Source organism: Lissotriton vulgaris, chromosome 3_2 (genome assembly GCF_964263255.1).
Source record: "Lissotriton vulgaris chromosome 3_2, aLisVul1.2, whole genome shotgun sequence".
Classification (NCBI taxonomy): Eukaryota; Metazoa; Chordata; class Amphibia; order Caudata; family Salamandridae; genus Lissotriton; species Lissotriton vulgaris.
The window spans coordinates 291112541-291129909 of record NC_141690.1 but is presented as its reverse complement, the minus strand read 5'-3'; the positions used below and the strand labels follow the sequence as shown (position 1 = coordinate 291129909).

General features: G+C 47.5%; 1 protein-coding gene across 3 annotated transcripts in view; it reads right to left on the bottom strand.

Moving 5' to 3' along the window:
- Positions 1-13: 13 nt before the first annotated feature.
- The window catches only part of LOC147725719 (uncharacterized), a 454500-nt gene continuing 437144 nt past the window's right edge, over positions 14-17369 (bottom strand). For all 3 annotated transcript variants that reach the window (XM_086964412.1, XM_086964411.1, XM_086964413.1), the window contains exon 3: positions 14-2522. In XM_086964412.1, the coding sequence (XP_086820538.1) occupies positions 334-2103 (1770 nt within the window). In that variant the 5' untranslated portion in view covers positions 2104-2522 and the 3' untranslated portion in view covers positions 14-333. The remainder of the gene's footprint in view (positions 2523-17369) is intronic.

The following is a 17369-nucleotide window of genomic DNA, read 5'->3' as shown; positions in this document are numbered from 1 at the left end:
AAAGGACACAGTCACTGGCAAAGTAATTTACTCATCACTTGGCAGGTAAAGAGGTCAAACAATTGTCCTTGCTAATAGTTTTTGGCTATGAAAGCAGGAAAATAACAATTTACTAAGCCTGCCAAACATCTTGATATGTCCTGTAGACTGCACTGTTAATCTCCTGGTGTTCAATAATGTTATGTCTTCAAATGAGAAATGTCACACAATATAATGTTTTTTTTATTGCAGATTGCTGATTTTGCATTTTTCTTTCACCCTCCCTTTAGTTTCCTAGCAACTCTAATTGAACATTGCAATATTCTGCTTGATCAGTTCACCATCCTCTTGAAATCATTTTAACTTTTTCTCTTGGGCGTGCAGTCTCTGATGCTTTAAGAATGGGTTCTGGTACTGAAAGCTTTTAGGACATTCAGCGCATTTATACGGTCTCCCTTCTGTGTGGATTTGTTGATGCCTTTCAAGAGCTTCATTTGAGCAGAAGCTTTTGTCACATTCCTTACATTTATAGGGTTTCTCTTTTTCATGTTCTTTGCGGTGTTCTTGAGAAGAGGAATTATCAGTGGCACATTGTTGTTGGCCACATTTCTTACAGGTATAGGGTTTGAGCCTTATGTGAAGTAACTGGTGTTTTACAAGAGACTGCTTGCAACCAAAACTTGAACAACACTCAGAACATTTGTAGGGCTTCTCTCCTGTGTGGCTTCTTAAATGTCTAATAAGGAACGAAGTGTTGATAAAACTCTTGTCACATTCAGTACATGGATAAGGCTTCTCTCCTGTGTGTAATCTCTTGTGTAAGCCTAACTCCGAAGCCCGACTGAATCTTTTTCCACATTCATCACATGGAAAGGGTTTTTCTCCTGTGTGTGTTTTCTGATGTACTTTCAGAGTAGAATGAACAGCAAAGCTTTTGTCACATTCGCTGCAAGCAAAAGGTTTCTCTCTTGTGTGAATTTTAACGTGATTCAGCATTGTGGATCTAAGACTGAACCGTTGCCCACATTCTTCACATGCATATTGCTTCTCTTCTGCGTGAACTACCTGATGGTTTACAAGCCCGGATTTGAGGACAAAACACATCTGACACTTAGTGCACTGATGAGGTTTTTCTCCTGTGTGTATTTTTAAATGTCTAACAAGACATGAGCGGACACCAAATTTCTTTCCACATTCCTGACAAACATGGGGCCTTTCTCCAGAATGACTTCTCAGGTGTGTCTGAAGCAACGCTTTCTCGGTGAAGGCTTTTTCACACTGACCGCAGGGATAGGGCTTAATCTTCATGTGGAGTTTTTGATGTCGTGCTAGACCCGAGCCATCATTAAACCTGCGTCCACATGTATCACACGGGTAGGGTTTCACCTCTGAATGTATCACCTGATGTTTCGTAAGATAATTTTTTTCAGCAAAACATTTCCCACACTGAGAGCACTGGTAGGGTTTCTCTCCTGTGTGCAACTTCTGATGTCTTACAAACGTTGGCTTGTCAGCAAACGTTTTCCCACATTCACCACACACATGTGATCGCTCCCGTTGTTTATGTATTCTTTGGTGCTTTAACAAAACTGAGCGAACATAAAATCTCTTCCCACATTCCTTGCACAGATGGGGTTTTACTCCTTTGTGCATCATTTGATGCCGCACAAGAATTGAGTGCACAGTGAACCTTTTCCCACATTCGCTACATTCATAGGGTTTCTCTCCTGTATGATTCCTCATATGTACAAGTAGTTCAGAACTAAGACAAAAACTTTTCTTACATTCACTACATGCATATGGTTTCTCACCTTTATGCTTTTTTGTATGTGTTACAAGAACTGCTTTTATGCTGAAACGTTTGCCACATTCATTACATGTATATGGTTTCTCTCCTGTGTGGGTCCTCAAGTGTATGGTTAGTTGTGTATTTCGAGTAAAACTCCGCTCACACTGATCACACTTGAAAGATTTCTCTGAAGAATGGACATTTTTCTCTCTAGAATGGACATTTGGACTAGATTGAATATTTGAGCCAATATCCAGTTTTTTCCCACGTCTGTTTGATTTGGACTGCCCATTCCTTTGGGTTATTGTCAAGTTTGGATTGTTACGGGTCCGCATTGTTCATTGATTTACAAATCCTGTCATTAAACTATGGGGTTCCAAAAGACTGGATGTGTATCCAGATGTTTTTGCACATCACAGCACTTCTAAGGTTGTTTGACGGGGTGTCTCCTGGTGCTCACACTCTGTTGCTCCACTACATCTGCCGTTGCTGTAGCATTTTTTCTTGCTTCTTTCTACAACTTGGACTTTGTTCTTTATGAACTTCCTGATGTTTTATCATATCTGAATTGATGATGAAAGTTTCCGGTGTTCATTCTTTAGATTGACCATTCACTCAAATCTGTTTACAAACGATGGATAGATCAGTCCTCGACTGGACGCTCCGGTTGCACCAGTGACAGTGTGCTAAGCATCCTTTCCACAGTAGGAGCTCTGGTTGATGCACCTTCCGGAATCCATCACAGTTCCATTCCCTGTAGGATTTAAACATTAACATTATTATAAAGCCATAAGGGAAAGACAAGGGTCATTGGTTTATTAGTAAGACATTTATGGGATTAACAAAGATCAATCCTTATCACATAGTTAATTTATACTGAAAAGACAGGTTTGTTCATTTCGGTATGTAGATGGGTATACTGCCATTTCACTACTATCACACACTGTACCAAATGCATTGCCTAATTTCATGCCAGTTTAAGAGGGTGGGTCACATTCTTAACAAGCAATGGCAACGCCAACAGGTAATTCCTTTCAAAGGCATTAGCTGACCATTTGGCTTTGCCAATGCTTGCTACTGATGGTTGAGCACCAACAAAATTGAAACAAAAGTTGCTGATCTGCATTGGCAATTTTTTTTTTTATGAAAATGGCATGTTCCAGCATAATCATGTGTACGTGATCATTTTTCAGCATACCTTCTCATGTATGGGTCATGGTTTTATAGTGGCTGTTTGTTTTTTAAACTTTAGGTAGATTTTTTATTAACGAGAACATTCAAAGCATGTAACACCAAACCCTATAAATGGAAAGAAAGGCACAAACAAACATCGCTAAGTCATTCCTTTCCAATAAAAGCTTGTAAGGTGCCATCAGATGTCGTCTTTATGCAGAATGTGTAACAGAGTTAAAGTGAGACACAACACAACACATTTAGTGCTCAACATATAGATGGTTGCAGAGAGATACCACTGATCACTGTTTAACTGCTCCCTCAGAAACTAGTTGGATAAAGAGACATTCATAGAGTCGGAATCTACACTGTTCCAGTTTGAAAGTTTCATGGACATTGCTCATTGAGAGTTACCAGCTCTTCAGAGCACATTTGACTCACTCCTGCTGCACACATAGATCATTCCTTGTAGGATCCCTAGTGTCCTGGTGTCTACACTGCAGAGCCTGCATCATGGCAAAGTATGACGCCATATTTTTGCAAGTTGCAGCGTCTCTCAACCAGTCTTTGTTTTTCTGCATCGGACCTTTCATCCAGGCTCACAGTAGGCAGTGCTTTGCAAGAATTAATACCACCACAGATGTCTGATAGGGTGTTAGATCGGTTTCAAGTACCCCAAAAGTAGCAATTTAATGGATTTCTCTCCATCGAAGCCTGCCACTTTCCTCCAATACATGGCCGCCCAAGGACAGCTCTGTTATAAATGATTAAAATCTGCCCCAGCATTCTTATATCTGGACCAATTAGCTGCCTGGTCAGGGTCAATCTTACATAAAAACTGGGAGAACGATATCATCTATTAATGATTAGAAATGATTATAAAAACAATAAATGTCTGCGATTGCTCGACACCCTTTGAGTTGGCACCCACCAGTCCGTCCTCACCACTGACAACAGGGTCATTATATGGGTTAAACAGCTGGGATACCCAGCTTCTGTTCTGGATATTGTAGCATTTCTGTGAGCAGAAAAAAGTTGTATGCCTAATCCGGGAAGGATGGCCATACCGTTTGTGCAGCGTGCCTAATCCAGGCTAGTCAAAAATGTTTATGTAGAGAAAAAGTGTAGCAAACTCCAAGGGCATAGATAATCCCTAGATCAGAATCTAAACAAAGTGATAGACCCTCCACAACATTCAAATAAATGTGTGCTGAAACAGCGAGTTATACAAAAATTCTTCAATCTTTTTATTTTGATTATAGTATATTTTTTTTGTTATTTTTATCCTTTGTTTAAATTTCATTTACTTATTTATTTCATTTTTCACACTTAAAAAACATTTATATATAATACATAATGTTCAAACACAAGCAAGAAATTGGTTATTTACAACTAAAGACGTACAAAGACAATAAGTGAAAACAGAAAAATTACATAACCACAATTTCAAAAACAAATTAACCCAGTGATATACGAGATATTCAGTCGTTGGAATAATTGGTGAAGGCAATGCGGTTGAATGGAACTACGCGCGTTTCGGCCCAAGGCCTTCGTCAGGTGACCGTCATTCGTACATTTTATATAAATAGAAAAAGTGATATAACCTCAGATATCCGACGATTATTATTTGCAATCTTTCAGGGCAACATCCTATTTTTCTGATCGTATTCCCGCAAAAAATGTCAAATGTCGTGATCAGTTTCTTTGTAGTAAATATGCACTTGATGCAGTGACGCCGGCACATGTGCTGGATGGGAATATTTTATTATATAAACACTTAGCGTATTGATATCAGTGCATCCGCCAGATATAGGTTCACGTGGGGCAGGCTTCCCATAACCTTCGTCTTTGGACTCTCGTGCGCTCGGACGGGGGTTCTGATCGGTCGGTGCTTCTAATGTCCGCGACATTTGACATTTTTTGCGGGAATATGAAATTGTGGTTATGTAATTTTTCTGTTTTCACTTATTGTCTTTGTACGTCTTTAGTTGTAAATAACCAATTTCTTGCTTGTGTTTGAACATTATGTATTATATATAAATGTTTTTTAAGTGTGAAAAATGAAATAAATAAGTAAATGAAATTTAAACAAAGGATAAAAATAACAAAAAAAATATACTATAATCAAAATAAAAAGATTGAAGAATTTTTGTATAACTCGCCGTTTCAGCACACATTTATTTGAATGTTGTGGAGGGTCTATCACTTTGTTTAGATTCTGATCTAGGGATTATCTATGCCCTTGGAGTTTGCTACACTTTTTCTCTACATAGTTTACCTTCCCTACGAGTAGCTAACTAAGTACATTGTAGGGGCCCCCTTTTTCCCATTGTAGTCAAAAATGTTTGCCAGTGTCCTTACTCTTACCCTCAGGAATTCACCCATTGTTAGAAACTAATGGTCAAAGAGTCAGTTCACCTTTAGCAAACCTGATCTTTTGAGTCGGACACGGCCCCCTGTCTAGCACTGGAGGGAGTGCAGGATTATTGAGTAACAATAGCTCTGGAGAGCAAACCTGAGAGAGACCACAGCATTTCACCATCGTCCTAAATGACCAGCTTACTTCACTGTCGTATCAAGGGACGAGGCAGTGGCGTTGCCCCATAAGTTCTTTCATATCCCATATATACTTGGTCCCTATCCATCAGCAAATGCAGTAATTTACATTAAGAATCAAACCAGTAAGTTGTACAGAGCGGTTTTGCAGCAGGAAAATAGTGTTCCATTTCCGCAACTTCAAAACCACCTTATGGTCATTGGAATAGGTATGTTGTCAAAATCCTACCTGCTTTTGAAAGCGGCAGAGTGGGCCATCGTTTCACTCCGCTCGCTAGCTTTTTAATGACAGGGTCATAGTGATCTTGTAGAAAGCAAGGCTTTTCCCTATTTATTTGTATACAGCGATAGCAAAACAAACGCTAACATCATTGCAATGGACTGTCCAGCCATACAGAGAGAGCAACACAAGTTTATATGGAAATGTGATTCCTCTGAGTAGATGCTTTTCAGGTAGCTGGTGCCATAAGCTTGATAGCCAGTACAATGAGCAGGGGTGGGAACGCTGATGATCCGCAGCTTTTCATAGTTATTCATGCTACGGGAACAGTATAAGAGCTCTAGAAGACAAAAATGTTTAGTACTTAACAATGGCTACTCCAAGGAATAATAGGCCTTCTCCGCGTCCAGACAGACGGCGAGGGCATTGGCCTCAAGTTTATTTGTGCCCTGCAGCAAACAGTAGCCTCAGGATATTGAAAGGGGCTCTGCCCAGTACAAAGCCAGACTGCTCTGACAGCACTAGTGCTTTCATCATAATACTTTTGGCTGCTACCAAAGTCTTCTAGGATCTTGCCAGGATCTGCTAGTCAACATTCATGAGAGAGATTGGGAATGAGAACATCGCACTTTGGAACTTTTTCCACCGTCTCCGCTGCTAACAGGCACCCTGCACTTTGGAGAAGACCCCTGAAAGTTAAAGGAGGAGGGGCCACCAGTTACCAGACACTTTAAATACAACGCAGCAGTCCCGCTCAGCCTGGGCCAAGACGGGCCCGTCCTAGACCGGATGAGGCCGGGCTGGCCACATTATTGGCATCCCAACTACGGATCTTTCACAGTAGAGGGTGAGAACATATCAATACTGTTGCACTGTTCGGGACGCTTTACAGTTTATTATTCCATCAATACCTCAGAGGGTTCAACTATCTCCTAAAGAGGTGTGGTTATTCCTATTTGCAAGAGACTGTTAAGAGTCTACGTTATTGTACACGTTGTTGTTTTTTTTCACAACCAATTTTATTGAGCAAATGAGCAGTGGGAACGTGGCGTCCCCATGACCGGAGACCACCACAACAATATCAGTACAGCAAATCATAGAGGCAGCAAGTGATGAAACACACTCAAGAAGAGGCTCATTATGGAGACCCCCCCAGGTACCCACCCTATCCCACAACTCGGACCCCCCCAGCCCCCAAAACTCCCCCCCCCCAGCCCCCCCTACCACACGTGTACAGAAAGCAATAGAATAAGATATGCAGGTGTAGTGCAACCAGAGCTTAGCGGCGTTCAGGCCAACAATGTCACTGTAGTCAAATGTCCTCCTCTCGCTCCGCCGGAGGCATCCAAAGACAGGCCTCGGTAGTCGGCCCAGCGCTTCCATATCTTGTAGTGTTTGCGCGGGCAGCCCCTCGCCTCAAAGATCGGCCTCTCCAGACCCATGAAATAATCTAGCCCAGCCTTCCATGCAGACAGGGGGGGGGGGCCCTCACCGCTTTCCACGCCCGGGCCAGATCCCACTTAGCCACGACAAGCCCCAAGAGTAACAAGTGGCGCTTATATATGTTTCCCCCCACCCCCTCCATGATGTGCAATAATCCTAGTCGGTGAGTACGGGGGAAGGTCCCAGCCCAGGACCTCGGACAGACAACTCCACACACCCCTCCAGAACCCAGTCAGCCGGCCGCAGGTCCACACAGTGTGCATCAGGGACCCAGGCACTGCCCCACACCGCAAGCATTCCGGGGATGCAATCAACCCAGCTCTCCACAGCCGTTCACGTGTATAGTAGGCGCGATGCAAGTATTTAAATTGGATGAGTCTGAGCCGGACAGCAATGGCGGTTCCACGCGGGGATTCCAGCGCCTCCCTCCAATCGTCCTCGTCGAGAGGGCCGGTGTCCACCTCCCACGCCGCCCGAAGAGAGTGCAGGGTAGAGGAGCAGTGGATGACCAACGTCTGATATATCCTGGAAACCTTTCTGTCCCCCAGATCCCCCATAAACACCTTAGCCTCCACCGGGCTGAACTCCGGCAGGGAATCCAGACCGGCGATGCTCGGGGTAAGGGCATGTCGCAGCTGCAGGTAGCGGAAGAACTGGGACTGAGGCATTTGAAACTCCGCGCGGAGTTCCTCAAAGGATTTGAGGGTAGTGCCGGACATGACCTGGCCCAGTTGCGTAACACCTATGGCTTCCCAGCCCTCAAAGCCGGACAGAGCCGCCAGCTCCGGGAGCAGACCATTATGCCAAAGAGGAGTCTCAGCCGTCAATTTGCCCCACCAGCCCATGTGGCGCAAGGTCTGCCACCACACAGCAAAGACTATTCTGGTAACCGATGGCAGCACCCGGCGCAGGCGAGGCGAATATAGAATGGTGTGAACCGTGTGATCACCCATGAGTGATCGTTCCAGGGCGTACGCCGGATCCCCTCTATCGCCGTACCACCATTCGTTAAGAACCAGTAGTTGGGAGGCCTGATAGTAGGAGAGGAGGTCCGAGGTTGCTAGGCCACCACAGTACGTAGACAAAAAGCATGTCTTCAACGCCACCCTGGCCGCACCGCCATCCCACAGGAAGCGGCCCAATACAGAATTAACCTGACGGAACCACTGCTGGCCAACGGGGTATGGGAAATTCTGGAGTTGATAGAGGAGACGCGGGAGCGCCACCATCTTAAAGATGGCCGATCTCCCAAAGATAGTAAGCGGCATCCTGGACCAAGCCTGGACATCAGCCTGGACATCAGCCTGGACATCAGCCTGGACATCAGCCTGGACATCAGCCTGGACATCAGCCTGGACATCAGCCTGGACTCGTTCCCACACTGGCAGGACACCACGAGCCCAAGCTACCACGCGCGACTCCGATAAGAAAATGCCCAGATATTTCAGGCCACCCGCAGTCCCTCAGTCCAGGGGTCAGTGACAACTCCGCCGCCCAGCACCCACAGGGTTGATTTATTAAGGTTGAGTCGGAGACCCGAGATCTCACCAAACACGCGCATGATCTCCAGAACCCGGGGACCCGAGCGTTGCAGGTCGGAGAGAAAAAAAGAGGACGTCATCTGCATACAGCGCGATCCTATCCACCAGATCCTCGTTCCAGACAAAGCCGCGCAACTGGGCATCCGCCCGCACCCTCGATGCCAAAGGCTCCATGGCAAGGGCGAAGAGATATGGGGACAGGGGGCAGCCCTGTCGAGTACCCCAGCCGATACGGAAGCGCCCGGAGGTAGCCCCGGCCACTCGGACCGAGGCCGTCACGTTAGTGTAGAGCAGGCGTATGTACGACAAGAACACTGGGCCTAGGTTGAGGCGGGCTAACAAAGTAAATAGGTACGCCCAGCTCACAGAGTCAAAGGCTCTGTCCATATCCGCCAGCAGGAGTGCCGCCTGCTCACCCCGGGTACCCATGGCATCAACCGCCGCCTGTGCCCGTCGGATATTATGTCGGGTGGCCCTATGGGGCATGAACCCGGCCTGGTCGGGGTGGACCAGGTCAGCAATGTGGGGCAACAAACGGTTCGCCAAGGCCTTTGCCAGAAGCTTGGCCTCGATGTTCAAAAGGGAAATGGGCCGGTACGAGTCGTGCCTGTTCGGCGCCCTGCCCGGCTTCAAGAAGACCACAATCTCGGCATGGCGCCAGTCAGGCGGCAGCTCCCCTCGGGTCCGCGCCGCCTCCAGTGCCCGCCGATAGTGGGGCCCCAACTGGAGGTGGAACTTTTTATAGAATTCGCACGGGTAGCCGCTCGGGCCCGGCGCCTTTCCAGTATTCAATTGACCAAGGGCCTCCCCGAGTTCCTCAGCTGTGAGCGGAGCATCCAGAGCGGCCTTGGTCTCGTCGGTAACGGCCTGCGGCAGTAGGTCGTCAAGATAAGCGGAGATCTCATCCGTCTCTAGGAGGTCCCGGGGGGCGTACTGCGTCTCATAGTAGTGGGCGAAGCTAGCTGCGAGCATGTCTGGGTCCGTCATAACCGAGCAGTCCTCCGCCGTGAGACCCGGTAATATAAGGGGCTGGAAGGTCGCCTGGCACAACCTGTGAAGCATGGTACAGGACTTGTGGCCCCACTGATATACCCTGCTACGCGTGGCGAGCCATGCCTGCCTCGCCTCGTCGTAGAGGACCGAGGCGTACGACTGTTGGGCCTGCAGGAGTTGCCGTACTGTGTCGTCGTCGCCCCCATCCCGGCCACGCTGCTCCAACTCCTCCACGCGGGCGGCGGCGGTCACAATGGCCTCCCGATGCTTCCGCCGAGCAGCCACGCACCAAGCAATGTCAATACCCCGCAACGTGGGTTTCAGCGCCTCCCACACCACCATTGCATCCACACCGTCCACCAGATTCTCTCGCCAATAATGATCAATCGCCTCACGCAGGTGATGCACATACTCAGGCTGCTGCAATTGCCAGGATGACATCCGCCATCGAAACGGCTGTCTCTTCGAGGGGAGGGCTATAGTAGCCATAACTGGGGAACGATCAGACAGGCCTCTGGGGAGTATCACAGCATCCCTGACTCGGCTCAGACAGGCACCCGGTACAAACAAATAATCAAGTCTCGAGAAGGACCCATGCACCGCCGACACATGTGAATTCACGCACAGCAGGATGAAAATGGCGCCAAACATCAACCCAGCCTAGGCCATCCACTGTTGCACGTAGTTTGGTGGGAGCAGCACCGGGAGGGGGATCCACAACAACTGGCACCCGCCTCTGGCGATCCAAGCCCGCATCCATAACCTCGTTCCAATCACCCCCCACCAGGGTCAGCACATCCGGAATCTCATCCCACAGCGCAAACAGTCGCTCAGACAAGGCCCACTGCAGGGGAGGGGGGGCATACACGCTACCAAAAACTACCTGCTCAGTGCCCAGCAGGCCCTTAATGAAAACGTAGCGGCCCTGGGGATCAATCCATTGCTTTTCATGTACATACGCCACCCTGCGATGGACCAAGATAGCCACCCCCCGTGAGCCCCTAGTAAAGCCCGCATGGTACACCTGCTGGAAGCCAAATCTCTGGAGGCTGAGGACCTTGGAACCCAGCATGTGGGTCTCCTGAAGCAGTAGCACATCCACCGTCTCTCGTTTCCCCCAGCGTAACACAGCCCCACGTTTGATTTTATCCAACATCCCTCTCACATTCCACGTCACAACCCGAAGGGCCTTATGAGGAGACACAGTCGCAGAATCAGCCATCATCAAAACAGTACCCATCGCCCGGCCCTCCGCACCACCCCGGCGCACCCCACCAATGAACAAAAATAATAGCAACATACACGTGTGGTCCCACCCCCCCCCACCCCAACACTCAGCAGACCAACCCAGGCCCAAGCCCCCCCCAACGGCAGCAAGAAAACAACACCCCCCCTCACCCCGCTCCCCCCACCCCAATACCTCATAGAACTGTGAAGTATCTGTCGCGGCATGGAGAGACCCGGGTCCAAAACAGAGGACCCAGGGCCCGCCATACTAATGGATCCCAACACCCCAATCAGCACACACTCACCTCCCCCCAACTCCCACAACCGTGAGGGTCTGAGGCCCAAACTAGGCGCCTCCCTGGCCCCACAGCGTTCCCGACAAGAGTCACAGGATACCTCAGACGTATATTGACTGGCATGAATAAAGTCACAGTAGAACAGTCTCACCAGCCGACGTAGGGCAACACATTATCCGGCAAACAAGGTCCAGTCCCCATCAATGTTCAGCTGCCTGTATCTGAGTGTTCCGAGTCCCTCGCACCATCAGCCTGTGATGCACTGGCAGAGGCCGACCGCTTCCGCGATCGAGACCTCCGGTGTCGTCCCTTTCGATTCGGGCGGTTCGTCCGCTCCGGCGATGATCCCTGGGACCTGCCTGGGTCCAGCCCCGGCTGGGCATGTGGCCTGAGTCGTACTGCTTCGTCGGTCCAACGGAACACCTCCTCGGGCGAATCAAAGAAATGTGTCCGAGATTGGTACACCACTCGCAGGCGGGCCGGATACAGAAGGGAGTATTGGAGCTTCAGGCCCCGCAACCTGGCTTTAGCGGCCACAAAAGAGTGTCTCTGCTGCTGCACCAGTTTCGTGTAATCAGGAAAGATCATGATGGTATGATTGTCATAGGTGAGCGAGCCTTTATTCCTCGCCTCCCGCAGGATGACATCGCGGTCGTGATAGTTCAGCAGCCGGGCGATAACAGGCCGAGGACGCTCACCCTCCGGCGGCCTCTGGGTTAGGGCCCTGTGCGCCCTCTCGATCACAAAGCACGTGGACAGTGCCCCTTCGGGGAGCCAGCTCTCCAGCCACTGGGTCAAGAACCTCTCCATATCGTCCTTCTCGCACCGCTCCGGAAATCCGATGAAGCGGAGGTTGTTCCGTCGTGCGCGCCCTTCGGCATCTTCCACCGGGGCCGCCAGTGTCTTCTGAATACACTCCACCTCCGCCATCCTCTTCTTCAGGGCACTAATGTCTGTTTCAGTCACCGTAATCCGGGATTCGGTCTCGGTGATCCGCTCCACCGCATTGCGGAGGTCTTGGCGCAGTTGCGTAACGTCCGCTCCAACAGCCCCAATTTTAGCATCAAGCATGTCCCGGGACTGGGTGATGGCCGCAAGGATCGTTGCATTGTCCGGCCCAGGTCCGCCGCTGCCACCAGCCGCCCCCGGCCCGGTGAATTTATCAATAGGGCCATGCTTAGGCGGGCCGCCTCCACCAGCCCTGGTCATGGCCGATCTCGGGCCTGTCCGGATCGCACACCGGGCGGGACGGACACCACCCACGACGGGTCACAGTAGCCTCTCGGGAGCTGCCACAAGCGCTGGAGGCCCCAGGCCCCGGAATGGAACGGCGGCGCAGGAGTCCCCAAAGAGAAAAAAGGCGCGTCGGCACAGACCCGAAGTCGCGAAACTCGAGGTCCCGGCTTCACAGGGGCGGGACAGGCCTCTACCACACCTCGTCGCCTACGAGTGTCCGCCCAAGGCGCAGGAATAATCGGCTCCTCAGCGATCCGATGGCAGATGCAGCTGCAGGGCAGGGCCGAAGGCTGCGCAGTGGACGCCGCCACCACCCGTGCGCCCTCAACCGCCACTGGGCGTCTCGAAACTCGAGGTCCCCGGTCTCCAGCCGGTCACCAGGCCGCACGTCGCCGTCACCACTTCAGGGTCTTAGGAGGAATAAAAGTGCAGAATCAGGACACCGGAGCAGGCAGGGGACTCCCCAGAATCGGTGCCAGTCACTGGGTACCAGCTGCGGGCTCGGGGGCCAGGATAAATGAACGGATTAAGTCCATGCCAGCGGGAGCTCTACAAAGCTGCGACCGCCATCTTCGCCCGCCAAGCCACGCCCCCCATTGTACACGTTGTTTGAGTGAGTTCGAGATAACACGGGGCGTTTTAAATCACATATGAGAAGACTTGGTAAATTGAGATTGGTTGCATTGTAAGACATATCTGAGGCTGATTGACTACTTGTCTAAACAAGATTTGGGCCCAAGAATCGGACATAACCTCCTTATATAACTTCAAGTGCGAAATTAGGAATATTGGACAAAAGGAAAACTCCTAGCATGTCAAAGGCGGCGGGAGGGACGAATAATTCTTTATTGAAGTACCTATCGGGAGCTATGGAGGCCATCGAAAAGCAGATACGCACTGTAGAGGAAACATTGAATCAAGGTATAGGGATAGGCAAAATAGACAGTCTTCAAAAAAACTTTTTCTGATGCCCTAGAGAACTTGCGGATAAGGGTCACAGCAATTGAAAATATTTTGAGGAAAAGCACCACCAATTCCTCGGAGAATGATACAACCAATCCATTTATTTTGGCAACTGGTTTGAGTAAGGGGTTATTGCCCCCTCAGGTTAGCCATGTTACTAATAGAGTTCCAAATATAAACTCACATGCCAGCCAGAGCATAACAAAGTGTCAACCCAACATACAAGTAATGTCCGGCCATTGGGCAGTAAAGGGACTAGCCGAAGCAATAACCACAGTGGGCAACTTTTTATCCAAACTCGAACACAGATCATTCCTGTCCGAGTAATCAGGTAGAGGTGGCTTCCAGGTTGGACCTGCCCTGGGCAGTTGCACCATATATTATCGTCCTGGCAAATGTCCAGGAGATTTCACCACAGACAAATGAATCATGGAAAGTGTTAAGAAATGAGGCTCACTTTTGGCTTGGCAAAAAAAAAACGGGTTAACAGAGGCCCTTTTTGGAGAATTTAAAATGGCCAGAAGAGTAGGGTGGGTGGGAAGAATGGATAAAACACTGCCAGGTGATTGCATCGTCCTGACTTTTAGGACACCCCAATTGACACAAGAGGTTCTTTTTAGAACGGGAAATGGCTGTATTACGACAAGGGACTTCAATGTCTTACCACTTGGTTATTTTTGCCCAGAAAGTTGGGTAGATTTAAACGTATCTAAGGTAAAGCCAATCATTACCCTGAAATGGACCCCGTGTGACTTGCAGGAAGCTTCTACTGAATGTATAAGTATTACAATTGATGCCAGTAATCTCTATCCCCCCCGAATATATTGGACCACAAGTTACTCATAACATTGCTGCTGGTCCATCAAGTGGGAGTAATACTACAAATATTCAAGCAAAGGGAATCAATGACAAAAATAAAAACACCCAAGATCTATCTTTCAACTAGGCCTGGGCGGTAAATTCCATTCTGCTCGCGGATTTTGGGTAATTTTGCGTTCCATGGAGAATGCAAAATTGCCAAAAATTTCGCACTCCACAGAATTTTTTGCTTGTTTGCACTTTCAAAATGCGTGTTCGCAAGATTTCTCCCCGAGCACACAAACCGCGTTCGCGAACAGGAAAAAAGCATTGCGAACGGGCGGAACAAGCAATTGTTGCGTGCTCGCAGAGATTTTTTACTGATTCGCTGAGTTTTGCGTAGCGAGACTACACAAATTCCGCCCACCCCTACTTTCAACCCCATGCTCTTGGATGACCATTAAATGGGTCCAGTCGAGTTGAACAATAGTAGGGGGGTTAGAAGCAGGAAAAGGATAGTAGAGGCTTATGTACAATGCTATTTGGGAATGTGGCCGGTTTGAATGCTAAACTGTTGATTTTGTACGATCTACTTTGTTTCCCGGAAACCCGGGTAGACAGTGCGCTGCACATTAATGGCTATAAAAGAAAAAACCCCGGCGTTAGCATCCAGACATGGGAGGAAGAAGGGAGGTTTGTGTGTTGATGTCTCGCACAGGCTGGCTGTAAAAAACTAGAATTTACCACCTCTTACCCCTATTTTCAGTTACTGAAACTGCACATTGATACACACACTGTACTGTACTATTGAATCTCTATAAGAACTGTCCAGCAATTGACGTTTTAAAACAACTAAGCGAGAAATTGTACAACCTGCAGATGGAGACTAATAAGGATACCTTTTTATTAATATGGGGCGGGGACTTCAATATTTCAATATGCCCTCAACAGGAAAGAGGTCATTGTGGTTTAAGTACAGAGCTTGGTACTGATGTTACTCATTTTACGCCTTCCCCATTTGGGGATTATTTAAACACTATAAAGTACTCACAGGATATGGGTTTTGACAAAGAACTATAATCACCTCCAGTACCATTTAGTTATACATTTAATGGACGGGGGCTATGCTCTATAATTGACTTTATCATGGTGTCTAATAGATATACCAGTAGACTAAGTCATTTTATTACACACTATGTTGCCTTTAGTGATAATTTCCCAATTAGTGTCACTTTTGAATTACCAAGAAACGAGTTATTTAGTAAAATTAATCCTAAACACTGTGTACAAGATATAGTTATTGATAAATATAATGGATATACAATTAAATGGTCTGGAATAGACCATATATCGTTAACAAAGACTATTTTAATGCAAAGTAAATCTGAATTTGCAGTTTGTCTTGATGTAACCGCTGCTGACTCCAATATTTTTAATTCCTTTCTAACTGTAACATCAGTGATTAAGAAAAATGTATCTGTCAAACTTAAAAAAAATGTCATGGTTCCAAAACAGGTTGGTTTGACATTAACTGCTCTAAAGCCCATGCAGCCCAGAAAATAGCCCTACAAAAATCAGCTAGAGACCAGCCCGAAATAAAGCTGGCCAGAAAGACTTATAAAATCTCCCTTAAAGCTCGTAAGGAGGCTATTAGACTAGAAGCATGGCGGGACCTCCAATCTGCATCAGAACTTAAAGATGGTACAGCCTTCTGGAAAGCTGTGAATGCCTCCTTTGACACCTACAAATGTTCCCTCCATTGAGATCGCTATTGGTGCAGAGCAATGGGCGACATTTTTTCTAAGCTATATGCTAAGGATTCTGGTGACACTTCCACCCATGATTTGGGATTACAGACTCTCTATTTCCCCCCAATATACATTGATTTTACGGTGGAGGAAGTGATAGAGGCAATCAATGCAAGCAAGGGAAGGAAAGCTCCTGGGCCAGATAGTGTTCCCATGGATTTATACAAATCCAATCCTTTTCTTTGGGGTACACTGTTAACGTCTGTTCTGAAAGCATGCTGTACACAGGGATTTATCCCCACTTGGTCAGAATCCATACGTGTACCTATTTGTTCTAAAAAGGGGATCGTAATTGCCCAACCTGCGACAGGCCTATTTCACATCTGGATGCATTTGCCAAAGTGGCCGGCCGTATTATTTTAAATGGATTACAGGTCTGGGCAGAGGAGAAGGCCATAGTACAATCGAACAAGGCCTACATTTAAATTTAATTTGGGGCAAATTTGTACAAGCCTAAAGGGGGAACTTGTTTCTGGCTTTTGTCGACTTGAGCTAGGCATTTAGTTGCGTTAGCCACACCAAGCTCTAGTGTGATCTAAAGGGCATGAGTGTGGACTCACAACTTATTAACTTCTTAAGGCTTTTGTATCAGACTACACAAGCCAGTGTTCGATTTGGCAAAACAGGGGAGTGTAGTCAGAACTTCCCCGTTAGAAAGGGGTAAGGCAGGGGTGCGTGCAAGCCCCCTTTCTTTTTACCTTGTACATAAATAGATTGGGTGCAGCACTAAGTAAGGATTGTCAGGATACCCCTCGAATCGGCGGTCGTCCAATTGCAGAGTTATTATGTGCGGATGACGTCGTCTTATATGGCTGCAAAGGGTTGTTACTAGCTGTTATGTTTATGTCAAATTTGGAACTTCAAGTTAACATTTCCAAAACAAACGTAATAAAAAGTCGCAAAAAAAGCTTAAAGTGCCAAGACATTTTCGTTAATAACAAAAAGTTGGAATTCACAAACTATTTCTCATATCTGGGAATAGTTTTTGAAAATAGGGGCTCATGGGCAAACGCCACAACAGCAAGGAAATTACTATTTGCAAAAATCAACGGCAGCTCTAGCAAACTTTGCCAGGAAGCCGAGTAAACGACCTATTGTTTGAATTGTGAAAATATATAATGCAAAATGCATTTCAACAGCCATTTACGGAGCCGGTATTTGGTGTATTGTAGATGTACAGCCTCTACAACTTGTGGGGAACCTATTTATAAGATACCTTCTTGAGATCCCCAACGGTATGGCTACCTATGTCTGCCATGCAGAACTTGGCATGCCATATATATATAGGATGTAATTAAGATACAGCCTGTATTATTATGGCACAAGATCTGGTCTAGTCCTGCTGCC